At 29.9% G+C, this 20,151-nt stretch overlaps 1 protein-coding gene across 8 annotated transcripts in view; it reads right to left on the bottom strand.

Annotated features, from left to right (window-relative positions):
* LOC130891379 (voltage-dependent L-type calcium channel subunit beta-2) overlaps positions 1-13,959 on the bottom strand; it is a 76,826-nt gene extending 62,867 nt beyond the window's left edge. For 3 of the 8 annotated variants that reach the window (XM_057796085.1, XM_057796086.1, XM_057796087.1), the window contains exon 1: positions 13,445-13,765. In XM_057796085.1, the coding sequence (XP_057652068.1) occupies positions 13,445-13,510 (66 nt within the window). In that variant the 5' untranslated portion in view covers positions 13,511-13,765. Of the gene's footprint in view, positions 1-13,444 lie in introns of all 8 variants that reach the window. The other 5 variants (XR_009058899.1, XM_057796079.1, XM_057796075.1 and 2 more) reach the window with 4 other exon arrangements.
* Positions 13,960-20,151: the final 6,192 nt, after the last annotated feature.

Below are 20,151 nucleotides of genomic sequence, written 5' to 3'. Positions count from 1 at the left end.
GAAATCAAACTTGAAATCATTTGTAACCTAGACTACATCCAAAACATCTTTAGAGATTTCCGTGCCTAGTCCATCTGCAGTTTAGTTTCTAGAATTCACTTGAACCGAAGACTAACGTGGAAAAAACACTTTTCAACTCAAAAGAAAATAACTCGATCTCTCTGGTAATACGGAGCGGAGCTCGGCATCAAACTCGAAATGTTCCAAGCATAAACTCTTAGAGTAATCATCGATTATCCTTGATTTGTACCTAATAGTCCTTTAGCTCCTGATCTGAATGTTTAAAACGCATCCGAAATTTGTTTTCACTACAACCTACAGAGCTCAAGATATCCACAGATATGACTGACACCACTCGAACTAATCGATGTAATAGAGTTCGAGCTTGATATAAATAAAAAATATAAACAATTTGTGCGACTGTCGCTGTCCAAAGTAAAACAGAATAAAAACAAGAATAGTGTTTTAATTTTTTTACAAATCAATCATTTAAACCCCGTAGAAACGTAGAATGTTAATTCGATTAATTCAGTAAGCTGCCATACCCATAAAAACATCCCGTCCATCGTCTTTCTACATCTCTCTTTGTCGTTGTCGTTTTTAGTCTCAACCCCTCCGAATTCCGAAATTTAACAACAAAAGGCATTCGTATAAAATATCTGTGAACCTATATCAGAGCAATATTGCGTTAAAAGTCATCTCGGGCAGGTATATTTACCATAGGAGCTGGTATACCTTAAAAATCGACCCGTACCCATCGCTTTTTCACATAATTACACGCCTGCCATTCCGAGAATATGCTGCTCCGACAACCGTTTTTATTCTTCATCTTCGGATTCGTTTCTTAGTCGAAAATTTGATTTTTGAGGTTATTTATTGTAATTTTTTTTTAATATTACTGACCTGTCGTTTTATACTGAAAGAACCGGAATGTCCCTTTCAAGAAATCTCATTTTCTAAAAATATTCAATATTAATGTCCCGAGTGCATGTCAAATTGTCGATAATTTAATTTTCTCGAGTGCGCATTCGCGACATGCACGAGAGGGCATTTTGGCAGACTATTTCCTGAGAAAAATTTAATTTAAAATAAACTTAATTCTGTGTTTAAAATTTGTTATTCTTTAAATTATACCGTAGTTGACGATCATCATATTGGCATTGAATTGGTATCTACGGTAACTTACATAGAAACACCATCGTCGGCCTCCAGTAAAGTTGTATATTCTAATTGCATTTTCAATAATTGTTCCTTTTCTTAAAATATAAAATTAAAACCAAATGATGTTTATTAATCCTAGACGAAAATTTGGCACTAGTGCAAATTATCGATAATTTGCACTAGTGCAGTATTATCGCTGAAATTTGATCGTTGCTAGGTAAACATAAAATATTACAGCTTTTTGGTTGGCTTAAATTTTTCGAAGGAAATAGTCTCACAAATTTTTGACAAATATCAATTTTTTTGAATTCCCGCATTAAAAATTTATGTTTTGTTGAATCTACGTATATAAAAAGACGTAAAATTTGACCAGATTCGATTTGCGGGTCTCATCAGCACAACTACAATTAATTTTCATGTAAATACATTCCGGTTGGGGCAATTTTGTTTTTTAAAGATGTTTATTATGAAGCAAAACTAATAAAATGTTTGTGTATACAGGGAAAGTGGAAAATTCTTGACCAAACTTTCAAAAAATCTCATTTTCTACAAATATTTTCACAAATTTTCGACAAATATCAATTTTCTCGATTTCTCGCTTTGAAAATTTACCATTTTGTTGAATCTACGTGTATATTGATATGAAGGAAATTGAAAATTTATACAAATTTCTTATTTATTAGTAAATTCGTCAGGAAATTTCACTCTATTGAATATTTTTTGCCAAAGCTTTTTGTAGGAAGAAAAGAGGTCGTAAGATTTCACATGATCAATCCACGTGATTTCTGTGATATTAGAACTTATGAACTAGACTATGGTACGTCAATGGTAATTTCTGTGATATTAGAACTTAAAGACTAGACTATAACTTTGTTTATGGTACGCCAATGGTAATTTCTGTGATATTAGAACTTAAAGACTAGACTATAACTTTGTTTATGGTACGCCAATGGTAATTTCTGTGTTATTAGAACTTATAGACTACAATATGGTACGTCAATGTTAAATTTAGTGATATTAGAACTAATAGACTAGACTATAAAGTTGTTTACGGTACGTCAATTGTAATTTCTGTGATATTAGAACTTATAGAATAAAATATGGTACGTCAATGGTAAATTTTGTGATATAAGAACTTATAGACTAGACCATGGTACGCCAATGGTAGTTATTGTTTCTAAACGAGAGACGTTGAACGCGTGCTGGTATACAAAACGTGCCAAACCCTTTTCGACATTGGAAACGTCTCTTCTTGCAGATGACTTTAATAGCAATTTAATCAACAGATAGTAAAAGTCCAGGTGGAAGTTGAGATATATCATTGGCCCTCGGAAATTATTAATACGACGTTTTCGTTAGGGCTGTGGTGCTTTTAATAATTAGTTATCGCCGAAAATTGCCGTGGCCGTTTTTGTACCAACTGTTTTTTATTTAATTGGTTCTGTGATCGAAAATTTCGATATAAATAAAAATTGAAGAAATCTTCGTTATTTTTATTCATTATTTACGTTAATATACAGGGTTTGTCACCCAGTAAAAAGTTTATACGACTTTTTGTCCGCCCTTTTTAGGGGGTCTAAGGGGAGTCAAAATTCGAAATTTTTAGGGCACATCAATGGAGGGAAGATAAAAAAAATATCCGTAATCACATTGACGATTTTTTGGGGGGATTCATGAGGAAAAATCATGACAAATTTCGTGTGAAAAAACCCGCCACTGGTTTTCGAAATTGACAAACTTCAAGGTATCAAAAATCGTGTTTCAATTCATTGCGATTGACTGAAATTTTGTACAAACCCATAAAGATGCTAATATCTAAAAGGAAGGACGATTATTTTGATTTCTGGTTTACAGCAACTAAATTTATTTCGATTAAATATCTGATGCAAGTTAAATAAAAACCAGTATGTTAATACGTAATGTATATAATAGAAAAAAAAATTAGAAAGGCCCCCAGTGAACGGTTTACGATCATTTAATTGTAAATGAAGATCATAAAAATTTTGAAATGTTCATAATTTTTTTGTAGATTTATATACAAGTTGATCCAAAATTACGTATGTCATATTCTCGAGATTAATATAAATTGTCGAATATTTTCTTACTTTTTTTCCAAAGAGTATTTTAGTTAGTAGATAATTGACGTAATATAAAAAAAATTTCTTTCACGATCCCTCGTTTCCGAATTATAGATCACCAAAATTTTTATTTAAATATATTTTCTAAATTATATGTATAATTTAAATTTAGCAAAAATCGATTTTTTAATTGAAAGGTACTCTTTGCTCAACTCGATAAAATTTACGGTTTGGGAGATATGTAGATTGTAAGATCGTCGTACATAAAAAAACATTCCGAAAAAAATTTTGATTATTTTTTGAAAATATTTACAGAATGTATCAAAATACAATCAAATATTTCTAGTTTAACCACATAATATTAATCATCGTGTCAAAATGTCACAAAATTTTAAACTTTCGAATGTCTTACATCAAATCTCGAAACACCCTGTATATATAAAACGTGTTAATTCTATTGAAATAAGAACTGTACGAAAAATGAATAAAGGAACGACGAAATTGATATCGACAGATCAATTAGATTAAATTATTAGAATATCATACTACAAATATTTTTTTTAAAAATATAAAACGAGAATAGATAGAAAATTTCTTTTTAATATCGTATTTTGTAATTCGTAAATATAATATTTCGTTTTGGAAATCGATTAGCATCGCTAGATAATTATACGAGGGTTGTTTGACGTTTTTAAAAACGACAACACTGTATATCGTTAATATCCGCTATTTTATCGCTGTCATCTGTCATAATTTTTGGTAGTTAAAGATATGGGGTTGTCAAAATTCAATTTCGTGTTTAAAAATTTTACTGAAAGTTAACTCAATGGCGGTACCAAATAACAGTGGATGTTTCAGACTTTATTTGTAACGTTCATAACCTGTTTTGAGTTCGTTCCCATTCAATTTTTCCCAAATTTCAAATAAGGATATTTCAAAATCAAATGATTTTATATTTTGGGTAAATTCCCTTGAAAAAAAAATAAAAAGAAATCGTAATAAAGTTATGTAAATATTATCCGAAAGGTATATGGAATGTTTTATAAGACCTTTTGATATTTTTCGAAAGAATTTCGAAAGTTTTTGAACATTTGAAAGAAACAAATTCCAAACGATTCAAAACGTCTAATAGGTTTAAAAAAAACGAACCTTGAGATATTTTCACGATAATTTTATAAAAAATATGTTAATTTTTTGGAAATAAATTCGACAACCGTCGTCTGTGATCTTATTTGGTAATTATTTATTACAACGAGCTTATAAAAAAGAAGAATGTCATTTCGGAATGAGTCGTAGCTTTGAAATTGAAATATTCGAATTAAAATTCGTCGTCTGTTATATTTTTAAATTTAGAATACGCATATTTCCAGCACACAAACAAATTATTAAAATCCGAAAATATATATACGAGGACCGTCCTTGAAGTACTTCTTTTTTAAAATGGTGGATGGAAATTACTAATTTCTTCAACATTTCAGTCAACTCGACTACTAGTTTTCCCAGACCGTACAGTCTCGTCGAAACTGCAAAATAATCATATCCAGAGTAGAATCTAGTTTATTTTTCTTTGGTGGAATTTTTCTTATTGTTAACGACCTTTTGTTAAGTTTTTTTGTTAGTTGCGTCAACCAAGAAGCTTTAGAACAACAAGAATAAAGAAACATTTTACTAGTACACTATAAGTTGTTTGGTAGTGGATATTTTTGAAAGATCGACAAAAACGTTGTTTTATAACTCAAAAATCACTATGCGAGTTATATATTTCATGTTTAAAGTAATACTTTAGGAAAAAACTTAAACAGATAAATAAACGCTTGTTTTATATTTCGAGTGAGTTTTTTCGACTTCTAGTGTTTATTTTTAACCAAACGAAATGTACTAATATAAAACTTTTTCGATAAAATTCGAAAATTTTCACATGTTCTTAGAATGTTAAGGATCGGAGAGAACTAACTACCCACTTATATTATCGATTTTATATTTAAACTGGTTTTACGACAATGAATTATTTACCATATTCATTGGAGAAGATACTGACTGAAATAAAAAAAAAGAACGGTTTCTGAAATACTTTTTTTTTTCAAAATGGTGGATGGTTTCAATTCATTGTTTTGATTGTTTTTTGATACAAATATGAAATAGTGAACCCACGTTTAATCTGTGGTTATGAAATCGATGTTTTAGTTCTATTCGATCTATCTCTTATCTAAAGTTTCATTTACTTGAGCATTTTTCGAAATATCTACTGATTTCTTCAACATTTCTGGAGCCGTCACCTCGACTACTGGTCTTCCCAGATCATACGGTCTCGAAACTGCAGAATAGTCACATCTAGAATGAAATCTAGTTTATCTTTCTTATTGGTGGCGTTTTTTTCATAAAACATGATTAATTTTGTTCTAAATAGCTGTTTTCAACTAGATTTCAAATCACCAAGACCAAATTCATATTTTGAGGATCTGCAATGTGGAAGACGATGAAATGTTTTTTATAACAATAAAAGATCGACAAAAACGTTGTTTTATAACTCAAAAATGTCTATTCGTGCTTTATATTTCATGTTTAAAAAAATACTTTAGGCAAAAACTTAAATGGATATATAAACGCTTGTTTTATATTTCGAATAAGTTTTTTCGACTTCTAGTGTTTATTTTTCGATTCAAAGACGCTTGTATGATGTAATTAAACTCGCGGACGGTTTTTAAATATCAAAAATCTCATTAAGAAGCGTTTTTAAAAGCGGAAACGTTATTTATTATGTAAAAATAGGTGACATTATTTTTAACCAACGAAATGTACTAATATAAAACTTCTCAATCAAATTCGAAAATAGACCGACACTTAAGAGTCTCTATACAAGGTGATTCTCATATTTAGATAATAATTTTTAATACAGGTTGTCCCATAATAGAACGGTTATTGATTTAAATTTAGTAGACTTAATTAGAAAATATACGACACAATTAAGTCTAAAAAACGAATATCAGTTATGGAATAGTTGAAGATCTTAGTAAAGAAGATGATAAAACGATTATTTATATTAATATTAAAAAAATACACTGAGAAAAGTGCTATTATAAAGGAAAAGTTATTACACTAAAAGAAAATAATTAATACAAGTTTATGGAGGGAAAGGATAGTGAAAAAAACGTAAAAAAAAAGATATAGTAGACAATAATAAGAAAATAAATAAATATAATTCAGTTTTTTATAAAATAATGTACGTCACTGGGATGTTTTTGCGCAACTCTTAACAGAAAATTCTTCGTAATTTCTATTTACACTTGGACAAAGGTATAAAAGGTGCATTTATATCTTTCTTTATTTTCTTATATACTTTTTTCTTTCTAATACAACCCAAAACCCCCTCCCCCACATCACCCTCCCACGTACCTTTTAACCTCGACGAAGTTTGATTTATACCTGTACCGTTTCTATTCGTATCTTTAGCTAGATTTCAATTCAAAATCGGTCTTTGCTACGTTATATAAGGGGATGATGATGATAATAATGACGATGATGACGTGGGTTTCGGTATGCAATGACAGCTTGCCCGCAACCCCGTTCAAACAGCGTCGTACTTTAAATATTAATCTGAAGCGAACAAAAAATAAACAAACAGACATAGATTTAGTATATCGAATCTTTGATTTTGATTTTTCTGATGTATAGATCTTAAAACAACCTTTGATTTTATTTAAAACAGTTGTGTTTGTGCGTGGGACTTCTTCAACACTCCACGATAATTGGAGAATGGAGAATGATCCCCAAATCCCAAAATTCCAGCCAGAACCATCAGGTCTTCATCGAAGAAGAATTAAACCTGTCTAGGGGTGTGTTTGTGGTCGGGTATCCATGTGCAAGGTCTAAAATTTACGTGGGGAGATTGAGAATATCTTAATTTTCATTTTGGAGAACGGTTATGCAAAGGAGGATTCGTTGAGTGGCCCGCGGGGTTATGTGATCTAACACTATGTGATTTTTATATGTGGAACCGCGTTTTCATAAGAAAACCAAGCGTAATTCTATTCTCGATTGAAAAATTGCGATTGAATAAGAATTTAAAACTAATTTTTTGTAACATTTTGATTAGTTGATAAAAAAATCGATTTTTACTAAAAAAATTGTTTTTTTCTCAGTTTATCACCTAAATTATTTTATATTTCTCATTTTTATATTATAGAAATTCAATTAAATATAATATTTTAGAAAAAACGATCTAAAAACATAATCAATTGATAGTTATTTCAAATTTAAAAGATCGTGAAAAAATTAATTTTTTTCGAAATTTCTACTTTGAAGCCCTAAAATTTCTAATAAAATATTCACAATTAATGACAATCCTTTATTTTTATGATTAAATTAGATTTTTTTATTAAATTTATAATTTCAACTTGTATAAAAACGTATTTTTTATTTTCGAAATCTACCTGACTGTCAAAATCAGTAAAATATAATGAAAAATCTTTTTACAATTAATCTACTGGAAGGAAACGTTTTCTAGTTAAGAATTTATTCCAACTGAAAAAAAAAACGATAATATTTATACAGGGGCGTATCAATAAATAACGATAATTCTTATTTTTTTCAGTTTTTTTATAAAAATTATTCTATATTCGAAAGCTTCCCTTCAATATATTCCCTTCCCTACGCCACATACCTATCCATACGTTTTTTTTCATTGATCTGAACAACTGGAAATCTTCTTTGTTAAAAGCGCTTCCATAGACTCAAATCGGGTTCGTTTGAAAGCATATTTTTTCTAACTTTTCAAAGAAATCTGAGCAGACCCGTTGGCGCAAAAAAATTTTGGTCAGGAGTCAAATTTTTTGACGCCAACCGTTTCTTTATCGTCGTTTACAACGCGCACGAGATAGAGAATTATCTCCTACAAAAGTTAATAGCACTCAATCGGATTTTTTTACATCTAATCAGTAATTTTTGATACGTGTTTTAGGGCGTGCATAGATAAGATTTCTAGACACCCAACGCGTTTAGAGCGCCCTCTAGGAGCGGAGTTTCGTTATTCAATAACCAGACCTCGTATATAATCGAAAAATATCGACAACGTTCATTAAAATCTGTTTTTTTTAAATTCCAATAGTTTACGATCGATCTATCCACGTTTTCCATCCACGTATTAGGAAAAGCCTCGTTTTACCTATTTCTAACTGTACGGTGAAGCTTTTTGGATGATTAATATAAAGAAAAAGTTTTTGATCCTCGGACAAACGATATTATCGATTTTTCTCATTTATGATTACACCAAATTTTAAAAAAATCATATCGTCAAAACCAGGATTGAAATCTCTTTCCAACGAGGTTCCACACGACACCCTTTTTAAATTTTTAGAGGGGGTGCTTGACACGAAGTTTTTATTAACAATTCAGCTTTTTTTGGTTTTCTATATTATAAAATTAACAATGATGCAGATACAGTTAAAAACCCAAATCTACCCTGAATTCACCCCTAATTAATGTCTAATAATAATAAAACCTTTATGTGAAGAAATTGTCTTACCACGGTAAAGATTTAATTCATACAGTTTCACCAGTGGCGTACCAAATATAAATCTAAATAATACGATCAATTTCGTATAAATGTTTTATCGGTAATATTATTAACGAAATTAATTTTACGTTTTCTAATTTGTACACATAGAAATAAATGATAAGCAATTACGATAAACGGTTATTACATCCTGTATTGTATCTAAAAACCTTGAATTACCACATCAAATAATAATATTGATAACGACACTAATATGTCCCCAAATTATTTTTTATTATCATACATTATGAAAATTAATATGATTTGTTTTATTATATAAATAAATATACATAATACATCGTTTTTTATCGAAATTAAGTATATAAATAATCGAGTTCCAAAGACGCCATGTTGTTTAGTATTTATTTGACATCTATCAATTTTGAACCATCTTTTCGATCATCCTCGTATATTGTAGCATCACGTTTTATCGATTTTTTATCGAATATTTGTACCTACGACTTACAAATGTACATAAAACATTGTTTTTTATCGAAATTAAGTATATATATAATCGAGTTTCGAGAACGAACTGTTGTTTAATATTTATTTGACATCTATCAATTCTGAACGATCTTTTCGATCATCCTCGTATATTGTAGCATCACGTTTTATCGATTTTTATCATATATTTGTACCTACAACATTTTGATTTATCTATCAAGAGTTTTGATTTTCTTTTTGAAATAAACGTCGAACGTTTCGTGAATTTCGTATACTAAAAAAAACTGAGAATTCTAGAAAACAATTTTGATCATATTCTTATAGAAAGTTTTAACTATCTTTTGGGACATTTCCATAAGGCCAAAATGCACTTTTGAGTTTATAAATATATATATATTTAAACCGAATGTGTAAAAACCATTAAACACCATCCCCAAATTTTGATTCTTTTCAAAGGCACTCACAGTCTTTTGTTGTTTGGCTATACGGTAATAATTTTTGAGGTTCAAAATGGGTCATAAAACTACAACAATAGTTTTCTACTAGTTTTTGAACCATAATGGACTTGAAAAAAAACCCATCGGTTCTTTTTTAATTGAAAAAAATCGTAAATTTCATAACGACGACTTCAAATATAAAACTCGATGTCTAAATCATAATTAAATATTCAAAAACGTAAGAAAATTGATAATAACAACAAAAAATTTATTATTATACGAGGGTTACTATAGAAGTTTTGGTATAAACAAATTTTTTTAGACTTTTGGGGGTTATTTTAACCAAACCATTTAGAATTTACTTTTCTACTTTGTTCTAATGAAACGGAGGCGATTTATTGAGTAATTTTGAGAAAAAAAAACGATTAATTTCGGGTTTATATACATAGATCTACCAGTACCATTTGGTAATTGTCAAATTTCACGTCCATCATCAATATTTTATGTCAATTTTAAACAGCCTTCACGACTTATTTATTTCGACCACGATTAGATTTGGAAAACCATCTAAATAAGGTGGTTAAGCACCAAAAACCGAAGCTAATTCATCAGCGCGTTGTTACTGGTTAAAACCACGTCGTAAGTCGTAAAAAATCATCGTAATTCAATTTTCAAGTTTTTACCAAGATGATTATTCAAAGTAATTGAAATAACGCACGTTTTGATTATCCATAATTAAAAATTTTCTGAAGGAAATGACAGTTTTGACATATTTACATCAGTGTTGCCATATTTCAAAACTTAACTAACAATTCTCGTATAGAAACTTGATTTCTAACAATTTGATCTTGGATTTTTGCTAAATTTCGGTTTTTTGTGTTTATGTTTTCAATTACTATTTTTTCCAACAACAATTCGACTAGTTTAGTAACATTTTTTTACGATATTAAACGAGAATGCGAATAGAAAAGATTTATAATGAAAAAAATCCGAAAATCGTTTACCTGAACCCATTGCATTCAAAAGCCAAAAATTTTGTAGTCCCTCATTAATACATTTCCCTTCTTAATGTAAAATCCCATATTGTAAAATAAATATGGACACATCTATCATCTGCCAGGACATAACTTACAATTATTTAGCAGAATTTTCGAGATTTCCTACAGAGGGTGAGACGAGGGTGCGTACAGAACCGTACTTGACGAAATTCCGATACAAATCATACAACTAAAAGTTTATTTCAATTTTTAAAACATAAAATCAAACAAATTGATATTTATCGTGACAAAAAACAATCTTTAAGTTCATTCAAATTGATGGTCATCATTTCTAGGGTGAAATAAAACTAAATTGAGCAATTAACTGCCTCTAGTTTAGGTAGCTTCAAACAGTTTGCTGAACTGAAGACAATAAAGGTTTGAATCAACCATTAACGTCATGTAAATAGTGATTGTACAAAATATAAAGATCCAAATCACGTATTGTCTTTTACAACATCAAAGAAGAAGTTTCTTTCAATCACCAAGTAAATAGAGGACGATTCAGCTAGAAAATTTACTCTCCAATTTTCCTCCAAATGAGATGAAGATTTCAGAAATGTTGAAGACGAACCACGGACAATCCTGGATGATCATCCATTGAAACCACGAGCTAGTAGATTTAGTAGGGACGAAATATAACAAAAACAACGTCCTATAGATGTTTTATAACTAAATGGGGTCATCATTTCAAATCCAAATCGATGTGTTGATTAAGGAGAAGCGGTTTCAAAGGAAACAAAGACTAAATTTGTAAGGAATTACGATTAAGGGTTGTTAAAACACGTAAATATCAATCTAGAGAGAAGACTGAAAAGCACAAAGCCTTATGAGTTAGTACGTTTAAGTACTTGGTGTAAAATCAGGACAAACTGTGGTATTTTACATATAAGGAGTTTCCATTAAATAAAACCTTCAGTACAGTAATTTAGGATAAAAAAATTGTTTATTTATCATATTTACGATTATAGGGAAACCTCGTAGGTTTTTTTAAAAACAGAAAACACAGTATGAAGGTAAAAAATCAAACTGCATCCCTTATTTGATGGTAGGTTTAAACTAGATAAAAAGATAAATGAAATAGTAAATTTTGGTTTTTAAAAATTTAAAAAAACTGCAGTACTTTCCAGAACAGTTTTTTAGTTGAATAAACTACTAAGTCCGGTTCTTTAGATGGTAAAGGGCGATTTAACATCTAGAAATGCAAGGTGGTTGAAATACACCCCTTGGAAGTCAATTTCGAGTCGATTTTTGTGCATTGCATACCAGCATGGGTCAGAAATATAAAACAGGTACCTTTTTACGTAAAATTGACAGGTAAAACGAAGCCGAAATTTTTTTTGTTCTTAATGTAGCATTAAGATGGTTCTTTTGTATTTTTTCAGATAATGTCATAATTTTAGATCGTCCGGACTGCGAATTTGTATCATAAAATTTTTATTTTGAGACAATTAATATCTGTACGAGATATTTTTGTAAAATTATATGTTTTAACGTTAGTTTATATGAAAAATAACCAACACCCCATCTTGGTACATCCTGGTGAAGTCTTTCATCTTGTTTTTCACTGTAGGTACCAGATTTTTAAACTCATTTTGCACCCTTGAGTTTTATACGCAGGGATTTGCCCACTACATTTTGAAAACAGCTCCTATGCTTCTTTTTAGACTTTTCCCGTTGATTCTGGGAAGCCTCTTCTAGTGAAACCGAAGAGGTATTCCGAAAATATAAAAAAAAAAAAACTTTCCATTGATTTTTTTGATATTTGATTTCCTCAAGAATTTTGACTGAGTTTTTTTCCATACGAACTGAATTTCCCATCTCCATTAAGCAACAAAATTTTGGCTAGTTTGGATGAATAAACCCCATTTTGATTAGGTTATTGATCTTAACCTAAAAAAAAGTAGAGATTTCTTTTGATCTTGCGAGGAAAATTCTTCTATATATTTGAGGAAATTATCTAAATTAAGAATATTTCAGAGTTTAACTTGTTAAAACATGATTAATCCAACGAAAACACGTTAAAACATGTTGAATCTTGTTGTTTAATCTAATTTAACATGTTTAGGTACGATAAATGTTTAATAAAGGAAATAAATCATCCCCTTTTTTATTAATTTTAAATTATATGTATTTTGAACTAAAAAACAAACTTTTTATTGATTTTTTGAGTCTTTATGGTTTTTTTCTTTCATTACGAAATGAGTTTCCCATCTCTATTAAGCAACAAAATTAATTTGAGGGTAGTTTTGGAGGAATAAGCCCCATTTTGATTAATCATAATCTACTTCAAAGCTTTTTTTCAACTTTTAACCTCGTAATTCGCTTGAATTTTTCGAAATATCAAAGTCTTTGACTAAGTTATTGATCTTAACCTAAAAAAAGCGTCGAGGTTTCTTTTCAAGTGAAAAATTTGATCTGGGGAGGAAAATTCTTCTACATATTTGAGGAAATAATCTAAATTAAGAATATTTCAAAGTTTAGCTTGTTAAAACATGTTTAATCCAACGAAAACACGTTTAAAACAAGTTAAATCTTGTTGTTTAATCTAATTTAAAATGTTTAGATACGAAAAATGTTTAATAAAGGAAATTATTCATCCCCCTTTTTACTAAATTATAATTATATGTATTTTGGATTAAAAAAACAACTTTACGTATGAATATCTATGAAAAATGTATGAAATTTTTGATTTACAGATCTATATTATCTAATAATGAAAATTTGTCGTATTACCTGTATGTTTTGGGGGGTTTTGGGCCCCTGTCCATCAATAGAAGTTAGGGGTTGACGCGAGTTCATGGCATACCTAAACCATCTTTATCTAAATCGGTCTATGTCACATTAAAAACTTTAAATACAAAATCGTACGGATCAATTAAACGAAACACTTAAATGGAGATCTGTCACTTACGTCCTTGCAACCCCCGGCTGTCAAACTGACCTATATTTAAGTCGAGAGTGGTTTTTTTACTTTACCGAATTAAACATGTTTTTATATTTAATCTTTACGTAATTCGATTGTTTATGCTGATGCGTTCACTACACCGAAAACCTTGAAATTTAATAAATTCAACGGATTTAGTAAAGAAGAAGAAAAATTGACGCGCAAATTTGACAGTTACCGTACACGGACACTCTTAACTAACGTTAATTTTTTTTAAACGGAATTAAATGGTATAAATTTGTAGTTTTGTTGGTAAATTTATTAACCTCCCGCATAGAGAAATGTCACCCGCGACGTCGGGGATGATCGAGGGTGTTCGCGTATGCAGCGTCGGTGAATCGTCGATGACGTCACACAGAAGCGCGTCTGTTTATCGATTTTTCGGGATGCCAGCCCGGCGATTTTCCCGTCTGTACGTAGAAAAAGGGATGAAAATATGAGTTAATAGTAGTGGGGATAGAGAAAGGGTCATTCGCTGTTACATAAGTGGAGACGCGATTAGGAATTGGAGTCATCAATTTCGCCATCTTGGGACAATTTTCACGGTTTTTCTTAAATGTAATTCATCCTTAATCTTTATTTGTCTATTTTCTCTTTTCTGATTTCTTTAATCTTTACTTTATCGTTTATTGTATCGCCTTTTTAACTGTTTTCTTCTATATATTTCTATTTCTATTTATTTTGTTATTTTTCTAGTTAGTTTTCTATTTTTATTTTTTATCTATTTGTTTTATATTTTCATGTTTTATTTCGTATTTTTCGCTAATTCTCTTCGATTTTCTTCTTTTTTAAAGTTGTTTCTTCAATTATTTCATATTTTTTCTATCTATTTATTCAGTTTAACTTCTTATTTATCTCTCTTTCTCTTTATCTATATCTGTATTTTTATGTGTTTCTCCGATCAATAATATTTTCGTATGCGTATATTTTTTCAATTTTTTTCAATTCTTTTTCCTTTCGCAAGCAAATTTCCATTTTCTATTTTTATTTTTACTTATTTTATTCTTTTTTTCCACTTAACGCGTTCATTATCTTCCTCTCTGCATATTTTCGGGCTTATTTTCTTGTTTCTTCTTCATTTTTTCTATTGCCAATGTTTGTTTTATCAATTTCTTCTTGTACATATACATTATATCATATTATTTTATCGTTTTCATCAATTTCTCTTTTTACAAACAAAAATTTTCTTTTTCTATATATATTATAGTTTTTTTCTCTCTCTCTCTCTCTTCTTTTTTCCTATTCGTCGCATCCATTATCGTTCTCTTTGCATCTATTTTTGATCTTTCTCAATTTAATTATTATTCTCTTATATTATTTCATACTATTCCAACATTTTTATCAATTCTTATTTCGTTTTTTTTTCGAATTTAACTTCACCATAGCCTCTCTCTTTATCTAATCTCTCTGTTTTTCTTTATTCTGGCTACCTTTTCTTATTTCTTTCTCATTTATTGTTTTCTCAATTCTCATTCAGCATTTCTACTGTTTATATTCATATTTTATGTCTTTATTCCTCATTTTCATTCTGCTCGTTTTCTATAATTCTTATTCTTATATCTATTTCTTCTTTGTACTCCTGTTTGTCTATTCTTGATTCCTATCTACTTTCTGGCTGTTTTCTTTATGTTTTGATTATCAGTTCTTTCTTTGTTTCTATCTATTTCTTCTTCTTATCGTCTTCATCATTTCTCACTTCGTCCATTTCTTATTTTTTAAATTTTTATACGTTTCGATAAGTTTTTTTCGTAATTTTATCATTTTTCTTCCATTTCGAAGTAAATCTTCCATTATTCTTTAGTTTTTTCCATTATTTCTATCTATTTGTTCTTCTCACCGTCTTCATCATCTTTCTTTTCGTCTATTTCTTATTTTTTCGTTATGTTCAATTTTTTTCTTTCTCTACATTCTTTTCTATTAAAATTGTCTATTTCTACTTTTCTTGTTTGCTTTCTTTGTGTTTTTTAACGTTTTTATCCGATATTTCCTTCATTATTCGTATCTTCTTCATTACACGTTTCTTTTTGGTAATTAATTATTTCGTTCGCGTCTGAAAATTACTGTAGTACGCCCCTGGGCTTAGGGCATGTTTTTTGCGTCCTACATTCGCGAGACAAGTCAGTTTATTTTTGCTAAGAATGAAATATTGCCCTTTACAGGCGCCACACGATCTAAACTAGTGATATCCTAGGGGGGGCTGAGATATAAAAGGGAAAAGGGGGACGGGGCATTGGAAATGTAGGAAAGCATTTTTTTGGACTCGCCTCGACTTTTATAATCCATCAGTAATTTAGAGTTGTTTTTCCGAAAACTCTTCGAGTTCAAATTTAATTACCGACCAAGTTTTTCCGGTTTTTTATGGGGCCGCGTGAGACGTTTTCCGATTTGAGCTAATGGCGGCGGCTTTATTTTGAGAAATTGAAAGGGGACGTTGAATTTTCGCGAAAACAAACGAGAAAATTACTTAGTTTTACTTTGGGAAAACGAAAAAGAAAAAAAGACGAGCTTATATTCAATAGGATTCGTCATTAATCTCCGGAACGGTCAAATGTCAATAGTTGATCAGGCCCGTATTAGGATTATGGATAATCTATCCTTTAATAAATAAAACCGGAAATCCTATTATCCCGGTTGATAAACCAAATAATTTTTTTTCTACCCTTACGAGACTTGAAATCGAGGAAAACCCCATTGAAAGATCATTTCTAATAAAAAAAACTAATAATCTATTAATAATTAAAAAATACGGATATTTATAGTAAAAAATTATGTATTGAAACTTAAATCACACCTCGTATATTAGAGATACAAAAAAATTGTCAAAATTAAATTTGTCGAACACGAAATTTCCTATAAATTAAATTTTAAAATTTTCACCATTAAATTCGTAGTTTAGAAGAAATGTCGTTTTGAATATAAAATCGATATGCAAATTAACCTAGAACTGGATTTATTTCCTTATCTGTTCGGTTGCTTTTTTCTTAATTTCTTCTTCTCTAATAATTATTTCTTATAACCAACCAAATATATCGTCAAACTGTAGTTCTATGGTTCCAATCGTCTAAAAACTTGTAGTTCTATGGTTTAAATCATCATGATTGGTGAAAATCATGTCAAACTATAGAAATAAATGAAAAAATCACGTCAAACTGTAGTTCTATGGCTCCAATCGTTTACAAGCTTGTAATTCTATGGTTCCAATCGTTTAAAAGCTTGTAATTCTATGGTTTAAATCATCATGATACGTCAAACTGTAGTTCTATGGTTCCAATCGTCTGAAAACTTGTGGTTCTATGGTTTAAATCATCATGATTGTGTAAAAATTATGTCAAACTATCAAACTGTAGTACTATGGCTCCAATCGTCTAAAAACTTGTAGTTCTATGATTCAAATCATCAGGATAGAGAAGAAACTATATTAAAGTGTAGTTCTGTGATTGAAATCTTTTAAATTATTATAGTAATCGCTATGTGTTTGAGTTCTATGGTTAAAATCATCCAAAAAAGTTTGATAATTTATCATAGAAATAGATGAAAACATTTCGTCAAATTGTAGTTCTATGATTCAATACATCAGTTGAGTGTGTCAATATGTGTTTGAGTTCTGTGGTTGAAATCATCTATAAAGTGGTTGTTCTATGGTTCAAGTCATGAAAAGAGTGAAAACGAAACTTCAATATTGTAGTTCTATGACTCCGTATCATAGAAATATGAAAAATTGTTGATATTTTACTTAATTTATAAATCCGTCAATTTCTTTCATTCTTAAAAATACCCGCCGATGTTATTTTTTTGGACATAATATAAAATATCGACATAAATCAAAGAAAATTTTGTTTTTCCAAATTTTATTACCAATTCAAATCTGGTAACTAGGCAATAATTCAAGTAGTTTGCTTGGAATTCAAAGGGAGTCCCTTTTTAGGGCTCTCTAACCCTACGACAAATCGATCGGTATAGTTACTTCGATGAAAGGGACTCAAAATTCAACCCTAATAATATTTCAGGGATTCATTGAAATATATATTGCGATTACTTGATGGAACGATGTAAATTATACCACGTTTGATACCAATACCAAAATTCAAAAGAAAAAAAACGAATATTCAAGACTTTTCATACAAATTATAGATGTGGAAATAGCGTAAAAACGATTTTATAAAATCGGTTGCGAAATTATCAAGATTTCGTAAAACATAACAAACTAAAATAGAAATTAGTCAGCTATATTATATAGAGATGGGAGAGCCTTCGGGAGATGAGGTCCTGTCGGAATTGACTCGTAGAAGCAAATATGAAGACGCTAGACTCAACATTCTCTCTCGAAGTGGATCTCCAGAGCACTGCACCTGGAAGCGTATGAAATAGAAGACAAAAATATCAGGCTGTTAGAACTTCATCCCACATTCTTAACTTTCTAAGAGAGAATTGAATTAATAAATCAGCTTTAAAGATTGGGATGCCAGCTACACCTAGATTGTACTACAATATATGAAATTACTTCAATAAGTCGGGTTTGAAAAAAGAAGAATCACACGTGTCCACTGGTAATAATTAGTCTGAATTCTCCTTTATTAGCAATTCTAATGTTGAGAGTCCGAGCTGGGTGGACTTGTGTATTAGTAGACTTCACTTATATATTCGGAAGGCGTTACTCGTCTATCTCTCTTTGAATTATGGAGGCGAAAGCACGAAATGGGCTCTCGATTTTCGTCCTTATTGATCCTTCGAATTGCTCCGTGAAAGTCGTTAATTTCATTAGTCTATCCTAGCATCTCTTCAACCGCAACTAGGATTTCAGTTGATTGATTTATACATATGATAAAATCTCAATAGGATTCATAAGATTTATACCGGGTTTGTTATAATTTTGTATAATAGTCCAGTCAACAAATGTTACAAACAAAATATGAAAACTTTTTACTTTAGAATTTATGATATAAATATATCAAAAGTTTTAACTCTAGATTTCTTATAAATTAAAATTTATTTGTCTCATGATGGAGTTTTATCGGAAATTCCATCAATTTTTGTTTTGATTATAAGTAAACCATCACAAAATGTTCAAAATTCTGTTTGAAATCATTCTTAACGTTTCCCATCGCTAAAGATCGGTAGTGTATATGATATTATGAATTTGTATGAATATAGTGAAAAATATATTTTCCAGCTGTTTAAATAACAGATTTTTTACTATTTCTATTATATCATTTTAACGTACTTTTCGAAATCACCTCGTATACGCACACATTCACATATCGATTATAATCTTCAAATTTTAACTCCGATAGAGAAAAAAACATACAAAATGGCTTCTATTTTATTGTTATTACGCAGTTTTCTTTCGTTTTCCTTCATCTTCCAGTAAAAGCAATATGTAATGGGCATACATCACCAATTCCATCATTTACGTTTAGTCGCGACGTACGTCGCTACGTTGTCCGAAATGTCGGTGGTTCGGTTAAAGGCGGGCTTTATAATAGACGTAAGTCTATGATTGATGTACAAGTTCGCCACTATAGTGTAACTCTATATTAGATACTTCCAAAATCGATATGGGTCGTTTTGGAGGGGTACAACATGTAAGGGCGGAAGAGAAATACACGTAACGAGAGAGGTGGGTATATAATGCCGTTTGGTATATCACAGTAAGATAAATAAATATGATAATTAAATTAAATGAAAACAACCATTTGATCTGTCACAAATTACGTTTTCAAAATATAATATTTGACATTTGACAACCAACTAAGATATAGATTGATGAATATCTAGTTGTATCACAAATTACATTTCTAAACGCAACTATAATATTTGACATTTGACAACCAACTAATATGTAAATGGATGATTATCAAGTTTTGTTACAAATTACATTTCTGAACGTACTATAATATTCGACATATGACAACTAACTGATATGTCGATTGATACATCAGACACGTTTATGAATAGGGTCAATAGGGGTCAAATGGAAAATCAAGTTAATTATAAATAAAATTTGTAAAAATTATTGAAACTATTGATTTATATACCTCTGAAAAATTAATCATCGAGACCTTGAAGCTATAGTGACTTTTCAAAACAGAACTAATGAACCAAATTACGTGAATCCGAGCTTGTTGGTATGGGGTAATTATTGCGTATGGTACGTGTTGTTACCAAATCCAGTGAAAACAACAATACGTGTTATTATTTTACCGTAGTTGTTTTTTAAGACAATTATATTTGCCAAAATTACATTTTTTTATATAAAAATTTTCTTTTTACACCAAAAAAAAACTAACCTACGTTATTAATTAAAAAAATTGGAAACAACCACTATATATTATTATATATTTCAAACGAAGAGGCTAAGTTATAACATAGAAGTTATATATTAAATATTTCCGTTAAAAAATTGATTTCTCCCTACTAATCACAAATACCCAATAAATTTGCGTAGTAAATCTTGTCGATCACACCCCGAATCCCCGTTTCCACCTACTTCCAACCC

This window comes from Diorhabda carinulata, chromosome 3 (assembly GCF_026250575.1).
Source record: "Diorhabda carinulata isolate Delta chromosome 3, icDioCari1.1, whole genome shotgun sequence".
NCBI classification, from domain to species: domain Eukaryota; kingdom Metazoa; phylum Arthropoda; class Insecta; order Coleoptera; family Chrysomelidae; genus Diorhabda; species Diorhabda carinulata.
The sequence above is the reverse complement of the archived record's forward strand: the minus strand, read 5'-3'. Positions and strand labels throughout refer to the sequence as shown.